The sequence below is a fragment of the Haliotis cracherodii genome, unplaced genomic scaffold (assembly GCF_022045235.1).
Source record: "Haliotis cracherodii isolate W230 unplaced genomic scaffold, xgHalCrac1.p SCAF_5, whole genome shotgun sequence".
In the NCBI taxonomy this organism is placed as follows: Eukaryota; Metazoa; Mollusca; class Gastropoda; order Lepetellida; family Haliotidae; genus Haliotis; species Haliotis cracherodii.
Window position 1 is genome coordinate 70,314,058 of NW_027266308.1, and position 14,259 is coordinate 70,328,316.

General features: G+C 41.6%; 1 protein-coding gene across 9 annotated transcripts in view; it reads right to left on the reverse strand.

The window, feature by feature from the left end:
* LOC139443064 (SPARC-related modular calcium-binding protein 1-like) overlaps positions 1-14,259 on the reverse strand; it is a 91,474-nt gene that overhangs the window by 10,913 nt on the left and 66,302 nt on the right. For 6 of the 9 annotated variants that reach the window (XM_071223988.1, XM_071223992.1, XM_071223986.1 and 3 more), the window contains exons 5-7: positions 5,552-5,656; positions 3,792-4,037; positions 1,105-1,179 (exon numbers count right to left, since the gene is read on the reverse strand). In XM_071223988.1, coding sequence (XP_071080089.1) covers positions 1,105-1,179; positions 3,792-4,037; positions 5,552-5,656 — 426 coding nt within the window. The remainder of the gene's footprint in view (positions 1-1,104; positions 1,180-3,791; positions 4,038-5,551; positions 5,657-14,259) is intronic. The other 3 variants (XM_071223993.1, XM_071223989.1, XM_071223990.1) reach the window with 2 other exon arrangements.

The window sequence follows — 14,259 nt, forward strand, 5'->3', positions numbered from 1 at the left end:
TGTGTAGAGTGATCTGACGTGACACAGTTGATGTTAGACAATGTGTGGACTGATGTGACGTGACACAGTTGATGTTAGACTGTGTGTGGACTAATGTGACGTGACACAGTTGATGTTAGACTATGTGTGGACTGATGTGACGTGACACAGTTGATGTTAGGCTATGTGTAGAGTGATGTGACGTGACACAGTTGATGTTAGACAATGTGTGGACTGATGTGACGTGACACAGTTGATGTTAGACTGTGTGTGGACTAATGTGACGGGACAAACTTGATGTTAGACAATGTGTGGACTGATGTGCAGAGACTGTTGTGACGCGACACAGTTGAGTGAGAGAGAGAGAGAGAGAGGGGGAGTGCTGTACATGCTAACGCTTCTTACACCCCTACAATGGTGCAGTGTTCATGGTGCACACCCCTGCCAGCAGCTACCAGGTGTGCAGGTTACAACAGGGAGCAGACAATACAAGCGGAAGGAGGGTTTGGGCGTGGATTTGGGTGGTCAGAATAAGTTTAATATGGATTTAACTAAATCTCAGTTTCCTTTCTTCCTGGACATTACACTACTTTAAAAACGTGGTTCAAAAGGAACAAAAAGACATGGACAGCAGCTACAGTCACGGCGGCGTAGCGAGGCATGTGCGCCTGGCGTCATGGCGGCCATCAAGTTCCGGGTACGCTTGCTGCAGTACATGGGAGGGACAAGTCACAGTTGCGTGTCTTTCAACTCCCTGAGAAATTATACTGATAATGTGGACGTGTTATGTGTTGTTTTATAATGTCAGCAAATTACCGACAACACTGTATACAGCAGGAATGTCAGAGCTACTGATGAGTGTTAGAGGGAGCGCGCCATGTTAGTTGTGACGGCTAATGGAGGAGTATATCAAACAATTTGTGGCCACCACGGAAGTGAGACACGTGCATTTCGTGCAAAGGAGGCATTCAAACAAACACATGAACACGACGTTGTAAGACATGAAACCATATTAAGAACATAATGAGAGGCTAGTAGGTCATGCTAACACAGGGTACAACGATATGCCGGAAGTCGGCACGGCGCACTGCATGCCGGGAAAAATAAAAAGTAAAAGACCTATACCTTGTTTCTTCTGTGCAACCGAAGGCTCCGTGGTTCGCCCATCTGAGTTCAGAGATATGAACAATCGAAAAGAGTCTATAAACAGGAGGTACCCCACTCTGTTCATGCATGAGTCTTTGTATTGCACTTGCCCGGTGTTCGGGTGGTGTTAGTGTTAGAGGGGAGGCCAGCACAGTCCGGTGGGGAACACAATAGTCAGGTTACAGTGACTTCTAAGTAACTAAAGGGGCTTCCTCGAAATGTGTCCTGTCTCATGGTTTCAAAAAATCTTAAAATCCTGGAGTGAGTGAGTTGACACGTGGCTTCGATTATGCTGATTCCACTGCTTCCACAACATTGCGGAGAGGGGCGTACTTTACATTAGAACATTATAACTTACAGTTTGGCACTTTGAGATATCGAAAGTGAAGTGGCTTTACATGTAATGGGTGAACGACACCAGACTGTACCGAGCCTAGCGCTGACAGATGAACAGATACATGGCAGAGAAGAGCAGACACCGTAACCATGGCAACATAATTATAATATTCACATATTCATGGCATTAACATAGAAAAATAACTACATGAAAACGCAAACGACCCCACTTCCGCTCCGAGCCTAGTTTCGTACTCGCTGTCACCAGATACGTAGTGACAGAAGAACTACTAAAACATAGCAGTCTAGGCCAGTTTCAGCACAGATTGTGACAGAACTGATAGACCCCTCAGGGCTTGCTCTGAACAAGCCTACATTTTATTATCAATTTTACTCTATTTTAGTTGTCAAATAAACATTATGTTCAGATAACGCTGGCCATCCCAGACACACTGATTACTCCTGGCTGATAAGATACTTCCATGTAAAGAACAAACTGCCTAAAACATATCTGCTATTATAATTTGGATATTTGGCTATGTTCCAGTGATGCACACATGCTGTTTAATTAAATCCCCGTGAGACTAAACCTATCTTTGAACGTTCGTTTTACTTCATGGTCAACGCATAAAACATATACTGTACTTTCGTCTTTTGAAATTTTTGACGTAATTGAATCTCTTGATTAAGTGACAGGTCAATGTAAATTGCTTCCAAAAGAGAGGAATATTCTGAATCATTTGTTTCTCCATTTACCGACAAAGTTGCATGTTCTTAATTCACCTGCAAGTACCTTGTCGCCTGACACACTCACCGGATGTCTCCAGGTACGATGAGATCGTCTGTACAAGAATTCCTGGTTATCTGACATTACATAGAGCCGACATCACAAGCTGGTGTACAGAGATGTGTACAGAGAGGCGGAAAAACCAAACCGAAAGCGGAAGTAGTTAAGGCGACAATGTCAGTATTGCGATGACAGGACGCCAGATGTCGCTCCACCACCACCAGCCTGCACAACATCAGAGGAAGTGATGCTGGAGCGAATACCGCCAGTCTTGGTGTCACGTGACTGAAGACGTAACCCGTTTGTTTCTTTGGTATCTAAGTAGCTCTACAGGTTCTTGCTATGTTATAAAAAGTGGATCTACATCTACAGGTTCTTGCTATGCTAATAATTATAACGCAAATGATGCTGAAGTATGTGTAATATTAGCAGACGCACATGACAAGAACTCCCGGCGTCTGTTGCCAGGGAAGAGTTGGACAAGCCTACATACACACTCTGCAGAGTGATGGCAGCACACACGGGACAAGGAACATGCAGGACAATGTGTGTCACACGCAACTTGGAATCTCATTTATTGCTGTCGATATTTTATGAAGAAATATTTATGTTACATGATTTAAGGCATACATCGAAAGAAATATCACATTTTCACGTCTACAAAATCACCGCGTTTCTAACATCCCTCCTCTCAAATCAAAGAAATCAATACTTTCAGAAGCGCTCTCCGCCTTCGTCCATTTCTAATAATGCAAATGTTCATATTCTACCCGAAGCTGTGATAGGTCATGCGGGCAGTCAACAGATTATCCAACTTGCAGCCTGGGACGTTCTCACAGTGGCTGTTTCTTACGCGTTGTTAATTTCAATTTCAGGACACAAACACCGATATTTCCTTGTTGTCGTGACCAAGAGGAAGCGACTTTTCCGCCGATGATCGCGATTAGTCAATCCGAGTACATAGGGCTCGATTCCAAATGGCGAATGCTACATGTTGTCGTTTGTACATACACGAGTGATGCTAGCAATGTTAATGTTGCAGCTGTACACGACAAGGAGGGAGTACGGAGAGATGCGGGGAGGCGTGGGGGGTACACTGGAGGGGATGGGTGGTGGGGTTGGGGGATGTGTTAGTACCTCAGCAGAAGCAGGAAGTGAAAGGAGAACCTTTCGGCATATACCGACGGGGATGGGATGGGGATGGGCTCAGGGGTGGGGGGTGAGGGGTGAGGGGTGAGGGGTAGAGGTGGTGGGGTCGGGATTGGTGATGTTAGTATCTCACTGCAGAACCAGAGAAACAAACGGGGTAGGATGCACGTTACCCACGTGCGGACAGGCGCAATGAATGCTGGGAGTCCACACCAGAGCAACATGCATTACATATTTAAACAACATATGACCGTTTACAAACGTTTACGTTTATACGTTTCCATAGTTTTAGACGCTTTCAATGGAAAATAATACGTTATTATATTCATGACAGAGATTTAAATAGTTGAGGCAATGCTTGAAAGTGCAGGAGCCTTGGTACAGGTGTACTTACATTTGATGTCGATCCCCAGACACAACGTCCACTCTGACATCTCTATGTGGCGGTCAGGGTTGGAATCACAATTGTTCAAAAATGTCTTGGCACAAGCTTTGGGTTTGATAAGTTTTTTCACCATGCGAACGAAAGAACGTATTTCTTTAAATTTGAGCCGCTTGTCGTTATCTTTGTCCAGCTGTGCAAACTTCCACTCCACCGTCTTCTTCTCCCGCTCTACCTGGCTCTCACTCGCCGAGGGGCCTGTGGAACACAACCTTGCTGTCAAGGCATCCCCACCGTGCACCCAGTCCAACCATCCAATCTCACCATCCAATCTCACCATTCAATCTCACCATCCAATCTCACCATTCAATCTCACCATCCCATCTCAACATCCAATCTCACCATTCAATCTTACCATCCAGTCTCACCATCCAATCAAACATCCCATCTCACCATCCGATCCCACCATCCAATCTCACCATCCAATCTCACCATCCCATCTCACCATCCAATCTCAACATCAAATCTCACCATCCAATCTCAACATCAAATCTCACCATCAAATTCCACCATCCAATCTCACTATCAAATGCCACCCTACAATCTGACCACCAAATCACACCATCAAACCTCACACCATTATTGCGCTCTATATATGTAAACCCCTGGAAGTCCGTGATAGAATAGGTCTTCAGCAACCCATGCTTGTCCCCCGTGAAGATCCAGGGTAGAATAGGTCTTCAGCAATCCATGCTTGCCGTAAAAGGTGACCATGCTTGTCGTAAGAGGCGACAAACGGGATCGGGTGGTCAGACTGGCTAACTTGGTTGATGCATGTCATCGTATCCCATTTGCGTGGATTGATGCTCATGATGTCAATCACTGGATTGTCTGGTCCAGACTCGATTATTTACAGACCGCCGTCATATAACTGGAATATTGCTGAGTGCGGCGTTACAAAGAAAGAAAGAAAGTAAATGCACGCACATGCACACACCACGCACACGCACACACAATACGCACACGCACACACAATACGCACACACACACCACGCACATTGTTATCAACAGAGTAACAGTTGCCACACTAAATTGTACTTTAAAAACAATTCATTCCAGCAATATTTTACGCATACAGAAAATGCATAGCATGTGCTGTTGTACATCGTTGACATCATATTATATGATTTATTGCAATATATGTTCTGTTACATCATGATGGGTTGTGGTTTTATACCAGATATATACTTAAACATTATAGTATGTTCATCAGTCTTTGCCACTTTGTGTTGAAATTGGGAATGTTATTATTCTTTATTGCTCTATATTTTTTAATCCTGAATATATCCTTCAATATGTTTGTAAATGGCCCAAGAAATGAAATTTGTGCTTGAATGCTAGATATTTAGATACATCTCTTTGCCGCCTGGATTATATGATTAATCATCGTATGTTCTGGGATAACTCCAAACAATATGTCAGAACTGGTGAAAAAGAAACTTATTTTGTCAAAGACTCATTTAGGAATGTGTTCAGGTCAGTTCAGAACGTGTGTACACGTGGACAGTAGATAAGTAAACGCATGACGGACTCCTGTTTTTTGTTACAGGAACTACAGATGTCATCGTCTGTGAGTTTAATCTGACACAGTGGTGACTTTGTGAAAATGATATGGTGAATAAATCTTTATTGAAAGTCTATCAATTTTGTATGTTTTGTACAATTTCTAGATTGCATAAAAATATATTTCCAGTCTTTTTAGTTGTACTTACTGGGAGTCGGGGGTGTCTGGTCGGAACTCTTGACTCGGTTGTGCTCCTGCGTGAACTCCCCCACCAGGGCAGTGTTAAACTTGAGCCGATCCCCCGGCGTGCACGCTGAGAATACAACATACATGGCCCGTCAAAAGAAACGCGAATATCATACACGTTGGTTAATATGTGAAGACTTATTCATATTCAAGAGATATTAGATTGGTTCGGTGCACAAACGATCATACTGGTATGTTGTGTGAACCGATGCTCATGAACGCATCACATGTGACGTCATAGGCACATGACTCGAGATGCACCTATCACACAGGATTAGCGGGTAAGGTTTGGAAATCAAGAATACAAATACACTTTAACCATAGTGGATGTGGCTAGTCGGTACAAAGATGTTGAGCCATTAACCTCAAAAGATTCAACAGAAGTAGATAATGCTCTGAGCCGCATATATAAACACGGACCATTAATATGGCCTAAGTTGTTTCAAGTCGATCCTGGTCGCGATTTTATGGGATCAGTAACTAAACTATTAACAAAGCATGACGTCACAATAAGGCGTGGTGAAAAAGAGGCCCACCGTAGTCAAGCTATTGTTGAAAGATTTAACCAGACATTAGCGGAACGTTTGTTTGGATATCAGTATGGGATTGAAATGAAATTGGATCGATTAAGATCAACCGAATGGGTGACACGATTATCAGCTGTTGTATCAGCGCTAAATAATGAAGTAACGATAAATATAATCTGTGACTTCCGGTATCTTCAGTACCGTGGAGAGGCCAAGAACAAACACTTCCGGGTAGAGTAAACGTGAGATATTTATACCAACCTGGTGAACCCCAAGGAGGCCTTCGTCGTGCAACCAATCTGATATGGTCTCTTAAGACATAGAACATCAGTCGGTTGGTTATGAAAGAAGGAGAGGCTATTCTTTAATATCTTAATGATGGACCGGGAAGGTGATTTGTACGAGAAGAGCTGCTCATAGTTCCCAGCGATACAGTATTACCGCTGTAACCATAAGCATAGGTAGTTACACCATCCTTATCAATCCATCTCTTTGTATTGAAGGGGGATAACGATGTCTTGTTCATTTTTAATCCATATATCATATGATTGACACTTTTTAAAGTGTTCATCTCGTGTTTGAATGTGCTACCATTGAACAATGCTCGTTTATACTGTTTGTGTTTGATAAGCTTTTTTACCACATACTTATCAATGCCTTTAGCTTTTCTTATCCCCCCATTATCAGCCTTCTTTACAGAATACATCTTAGGTCTTAATCCGACATACTCTGCAATAGGAGTTCCAGCACATTCATCCTTCATCTTACCTAACACCTTTTTATTTACTACGCTGTGCAATGGATTATCTTTTGGGTAATCGCTCTTATCATACATTTTTCACTGTTTTTTTCTGCCATATCTCTATACACATCCTCGGTTTGTCTATCCATCAACAAAGAATCAGTATCGGTATATAGCACCTAGCATCTATAGCCGCATTGCTTCTTAAGTTCGTTGTAATAAAAGTCATACATTAAGTGTTTTGACAAGTCAAGAATACACATACCAACGTACACTGGTCTGTTGAATTTTATATTACTCCTCTGCATATCTAGTGCCGCTAGGTCGTTATCAAATATCTAATTTCTATTATATGCAGGACCGGCTATAAGTTTCCTGGGTCTTTCTTCCTCATTAGATCTTACCAATTTAACATCAACATGCTTGCTTAGATTCTCCATAGTTTTACCAAATACTGAGCTATTCATGAGCTTAAAAAAGTTCTTTTCGAAATTGCTGGTAGCCATCCATCCTGTTCAGCCTTATATAGGGCTTCATCCAAGGGCTTTGATCAAACTTAAGTACTCTGTGTATTTTCTTTATTTTCATGCTGAGTGATAGATATAACTGGAGATTTCTATAGTGAACTATATATTTTGTCTTATCCATCAAATTTGGTACGAGTTTTTCTACGTTAGCTGACCTAGTATTGCTCATCAAGGAGTGTTGATGTTCTGACATCCAATCTTTGTTAACCATTAATCTTTCGGGAGCTAACGGATAACTGTTATGGTCTTTGTGTAAGTCTGTTGGATATTCTAAGTCAACTTCTAGTATGTAACCTTTATCGGAATCTGTTGGAATATCATTCACATCAACCCTCTCAAAACCACCCGTGGGTAAAGGTTGGCTCATAGCCCATCTGTACAAATTGTTAGCGCTGAGATATAATATGTGCCTATCAGGTATACTCGAATCATATCCTTCCACTAATTTATTATTGGCCTTAGAATACCTTTTCCCCGCCATCGATATACCACCTCTTAATCCTTTCTCAACAAACAAGTGCATGTCATAATCTGTAAGTAATTTTAGTTCTGCACCAGTCTTCTTCAACGATGCATTCCATGAGAGTCCGGGACTGGAATAGTACCATGACGGATCAAACCGTATTGTTGTAAACATGTCTTTCTAAATATTTCAAACCTATTGGCAAGGAACAGTACATCGTTTTTTTAGTACACATTGTGATAATTGCCTAAATTTTTATAAACTAGTTTATTCCACACCGTCAGAGTGTGTTCATAATTGACATTGGTTATTCTAGATTCTGTTAAGTTACCATAGAATAATTTTAATGGGTGGTAATTTAGTTTCGTCAAATCTAGACCAATAATTCCATATATTCGTAAGGATATACACTGTTTCTCAGAAACAAATGCCATGTTAACCTATCAGTATATTGTTTTGTTATTGCAAGTCATCGGGATTGTTCGCATTAGCAGAATTGTCAGGGAAGATAACAAGAACTGTATGGAGTCGATCAATCTAAGTCCAGTTCTTTGTTTTGTTCTCGCTTTCCCATCCTTTTCGGTATAATGCATAGTTTTAGTCAACGAGAATGATATATACCTTTCCATATTATTAGGAATGCACAGTAAACCGCCATCAGTCTTTGAGATAGCTTGCATGATGAGATGAGAATCATACCCTCTGAGGTTATGAAACACAACAGGGATGGGTATTGTTTGAGAATTCATTTTTAGCTTCAAGTTAAACTCGTTATGCGTGGCTCCCCTGTAATTTCCCGTGACATGGCAATGATCTCTTACAGAATCCCCATTCAGGGGTTTATTACAAACATGACAACTTGTTGATTTTTTTATAGGCCCTCAAATCATCCCTCGTCATACACATGGGTTTCTTACAGGATCATTTTTCCCTCATTATTCTCTCTACATTTTGCAGATATTCTAGGAACTTAACGGCTGCATCGGGACCTCTGTAAATCACGAGCGCATTTGTTTTCCCACCATACCTTACAACTATATATCCAAACCCACAAGGAACATGTTCTTGAGTTTTGTATTTAAAACTACATTCAGTACTGTGTTTGATATTTTCTATCGGTTTGATAAGTGCTTCGAAGTCAGCGTAAAATATGTACGGTACTGACATTTGGTTACCATAATGCTTACATTTTAATATATATTTACCCTCTTTAGGCATATTGATCCTGATAGCAGTGTGCCCAACACCTCTGCAGTCTTCTTTATGCGCTTCAAAAAGATCTTGTCTGCTGTACCCATGCAGATATCTTTTGCAGAAATATTTCTTTCCCTCATGATTTGTTTGATCGCATAATAGCCTGCTTAAACTCTTTATCCACGTATAATGATATTTCCCATCTTTTTCGATCAGAAATGAATTGATTCTGGGAATATGTTCTGGGGCGGAGCTTATCCTGTGTACAAGCTAAATTATTTTGCTTTTCTGCCTTATCAGTTTGTGAGATTGGTGTATGTTCGTCCATCAAGGTTGAGATCAACATCTTTGGGATAGCTCAAAGGCCTATCCGGATTTTTGAGTTTGGGAAACTGAGCAGATATTATCATCATTCTGAAACAGTCATCGCCTTTATTTTTTACATAAATTATGGCTTTTTTCTTCTTATAATACGAAGGTAAATCTATATAAGATCCACCTTTCAAAGGCATGCAATTTGCTATATCTAAATATAAAGTATCGATTCTATCCCCAACCCCAACCATACCACTGCTATAACACCTATCACATAGGGAGCGCAAGTTTTAATCGGGTGTGCACTATGTTCAGTGTGTATTAGTTTTGCCTTCCTGGCTAGTGCACCCCTTTTACCGGCTGCGACTTTTAGACGATTCTTAGTCACTTTCATTTGCGATGTTTCTGCATTCACTTGTGATTGTGCAATCAGCATTTCCTCTTTCACTCGTGGGGTATCCACCTCCATTATTATTAAGTGGGCACATATGTTTAAATTGACAATCCTTGGCCATTATTAAAGCGCTGGTAGGCAGGGCCAAGAACATTCTGTACCAATGGTAAAACTCACAGCTTACTACACTTGAAGCGTGTTCGATGAATGGGTCTTTCTCAAGAGATTCGTATAAATACATGAGCTTTTTTTGCGGGATAGGAAGAAATGCACTAGCTACAGCTGTGTATATTTGTACCATAGCCGAACCTATTGCTTTAGTCATGGTAGCTCCCCGTCTAGACTCGTACAGTGTATATTTATACCATAGCCGAACCTATTGCTTTAGTCATGGTAGCTCCCCGTCTAGACTCGTACAGTGTATATTTATACCATAGCCGAACCTATTGCTTTAGTCATGGTAGCTCCCCGTCTAGACTCGTACAGTGTATATTTGTACCATAGCCGAACCTATTGCTTTAGTCATGGTAGCTCCCCGTCTAGACTCGTACAGTGTATATTTATACCATAGCCGAACCTATTGCTTTAGTCATGGTAGCTCCCCGTCTAGACTCGTACAGTGTATATTTATACCATAGCCGAACCTATTGCTTTAGTCATGGTAGCTCCCCGTCTAGACTCGTACAGTGTATATTTATACCATAGCCGAACCTATTGCTTTAGTCATGGTAGCTCCCCGTCTAGACTCGTACAGTGTATATTTATACCATAGCCGAACCTATTGCTTTAGTCATGGTAGCTCCCCGTCTAGACTCGTACAGTTATTTAATTTCTTCGTCGGTCATGTTATCATTTTTTTCAGTGGTATAATTTTCCCCCAAGTATTCAAAACATTTTCCACCAGCTACCAAAGCTGCGAGTCTTTCACTATGTTGATCTGTAACTTCTGGTACTAGCTCTTCTTGGAGCAGTTGCTCGAAAAGTTCATCACATTACATTTTTTACTGTAATACCCTAGCCGATATTTAAGTCAAACATAATGAAATATGGCATAGCCAATACAGCCTGAAATAAAAAAAAATGATACAAAAGAAAGAGGATTTCAAACCACATGACATAATCACTTTTCAATGTACCGCATTTTGCTATATTTTGCTACATTTTGCTATATTTTGCTACATTTTGCTATATTTTTGCTATATTTTGCTAATCAGTTGCTATATTTTGATAATCAACTGCTATATTTTGCTAATCAGTTGCTATAATATGCTAAGCAGTTGCTATATTTTGCTATATTTTAACTATTTCTTTGCTACATTTTGCTAATCAGTTGCTATAATTTGCTAATAAGTTAATAAAGTTTGCTGAGCAATTGCATAAGCAACTGGTTGGTCAGTTTTTTATACGAGTTTCTGCTAACAGTTTTCTTATTTTATCTTGCTCGAGCTTGGTAGAAATAATTTTCACGTAGACATTCCGCAAATGAATCTTGGTCTTTGCAATGAAACAGGGCAACTCATTTGGTCTGCTCTTTGAGATCTTTCAGGACAGTGTTGTATTTTTTAGTAAGGACCCAAACGCTCTGCTCCCTATGTCATCTAGGGTATGCTAAATATGAAAGCATATCTTTCTTTTTGGAATGTGATAATGACTTTGTAAAATATCTAGAATAAAAGCTGTTTTTCTGCAACCTGTTTGCCCGCAGATGATAGCGCAGTGTGATTCTTTAGGTAAAAGATTATTAATAGATCACTTGCACAAACGTTCCATTCTGTATATTAAGTTGCACGTCCATAATCACGAACAAATATATGTTTAATTTACCAGCCGTTTCGGCGACCTTCATTATCTGTATAGTTACACCCTCACTAGCATTTTCTATTTTCCACCCACTACTGTGTAGTTGGTCATCATCTACGGTTCACATGTCGAGTCATAGAGCATACTTCCTGGTAAGGAATTCAGCCTGCGATACATTCCTGAGAGACAGATCTTTTGCGACTGGGTTAAATTCTGGGTTTTGTTTTATAAAGGGAGTTTTATAATCTCATCCCACTCTTGATATGCTCGCATGCCTCGACAATATAGTTGATTAGGTATGCCTTTGATAATCAATTCTACTTTTGTAATCTTGGGATTATAGAACGCTTCGGTATCTCTGTGACATGGTTCAGAAGTGTCCTAGAACAACATTAACATACCCTTCAATGATCTAGCGGGTAGGTTTAGATTGATATTCCACGTCATATCTCTTTTGTTGTAGCACACGATCATTCAAAATGGCTAAACTTCCATTTTACTGGTTACAAATTTGTCGTGCTAATTCAGGATCTATTATCATATCATACACCAGTAAGATATTGTCAATGGAATAGCTACCCAAATCACCTTCAGCAAATTTGATTTCTCTGCTGTAGTCATTAAAAGTGTAAATTGTTTGATAGGCATTACTTAGAAGTTGACGGATGACAAGATAGACACAATTTTATGGATTACAACTTTTTTAATACTGTGAAAAGGATCTATAACGAAATGTCGCTTTTCACAGTATTAAAGAAGTTGTTATCCATAAAATTGTGTCCATCTTGTCATCTGTCAACTTCTAAGTAATGCCTATCAAACAATTTATCCGTCGTCTACATGGAGACGTGGCAATCAAACACCATCAACAGCCTTGCCCGACTAGAGAAGGAGCACATTCTTACCAGCAACCACCTCACCTTCCTCATGAGATGCAGAGACCCTTAGGATCAGATCCCCCATCAACTCTCCTGCCGCCAGAGCCATCCTTCGCACCGCCTACCAACGCCTCATCACGGAACGAATCCGCCATCATCGCAAGATTAAGGCCATCTCCCTCAAAGACATCTCTGACCACATCAACCAGCTCAACCACCCTCCAACCAGACACCTTCTCCTCACTGCGCTCTGCCCAGACTCAGGCCAACAACAAACTGCACATGAAGACCAAAGCCAACCACATCGACAAGTTTCAACGACTCCTCACTGAGAAGCCCCAAACCAACACCTTAAGTCGACTTAAGACCGTTATCAACCTCAGCAAAAAGCAACTTACTACAGATCAGACCAACGTCCTGTCAAAAGGCCTGAAGTACATCCCCACCAGACCACTACAGAACCACGATGACTTCATCTCCAACACTGAGAAAGGGCTTCAGCAACTGGCACCAGGAGGTAAGGTTGACTATCTGCGTCACCAGATCTGTGACATCCTTGCCAAAACCAAATCACAAACCCCCAACCTCACCAGAGCTGAGACAAAAGCCATTAAACAACTCCGAGATGACAACACCATCAAGATTGCCCCTGCTGACAAGGGCAAGGCCACAGTCATCATGTACACTGACCACTTCCATGAGCTAGTGAACAACATTCTCCAAGAACCCACCACCTACTCCAAGATCAAGAAGGACCCAACCGCCAAACTCCTTCGTCAACATAAAACCCTCCTCAAACAACTTAAAGACAACTTTGAAATTAGCCAAGCTCTTCACCACCAACTCTCCATCAATCACCCCCAGCCACCCTATGCCAGAGCCACCATCAAAATCCACAAGAACCCTCCTAAAGCCAGTCTCCTTGTGTGTTCCTGAGATACTGTCTTCTACAAAAGGCCGAACACCTAACCAGAATCCTTGCGCCCTTAGGAAAAACAGCTGACTCCTTCATCTCTGACTCCACGGACTTCTGCTCCAAACTCAAGAACATCACCGATCCAGATCAAATCATCAGTTACGACGTAGTAGACCTCTTCACCAATGTACCCATAGATGACACTCTGCAAATTCTCCGCCGTCGCATCACTGAAACTCCTCCTGAAACCAACCTAACCACCGAATCCATCCTCGCCCTCACCACCGCCTGTATCTCCACCACATACTTCACCTGGGGCGACGCGTATTATCAACAGATACACGGCCTACCATATGGGATCCCCACTTTCCCCTTTCCTTACTGAAATCTACATGACCTACTTCGAACAGCAAGCTCTCGCAACATCACCCATCCAACCTATTTGGTGGTACAGGAAAGTTGACGACACCTTCGTCATCCTTAAACAAGACCAAGACCCAACCCTGCTACTACAACATCTTAACCAACAACACCCCCGAGTACAGTTCACCATCGAAACAGAAAAAGGCAACCAACTACCCTTCCAAGATGTCCTCGTCTCTAGAAGCCCAGCAAACAGAATCCAAACCAGTGTTTACCGGAAGCCCACCCATACCGACCAGTATATCCACTTCAACTCTAACCACCCTCTTAGAACCAAGATTGGCATCATTTCCACCCTTACCAAACGAGCCATCAACATTTCCTCTGCTGACCCCAAACCTAAGATCGAACACCTCCGCCAAGTCTTCACCCACCTCAACAATTATCCAGCCAATCTCGTCGACAAAGTCATCGCCTCTGTATTCTATCCCACACCCACACCTGCGACCCTTAAACCCGAATCAGCGCCCTTCCGCATCGCCCTCCCGTTC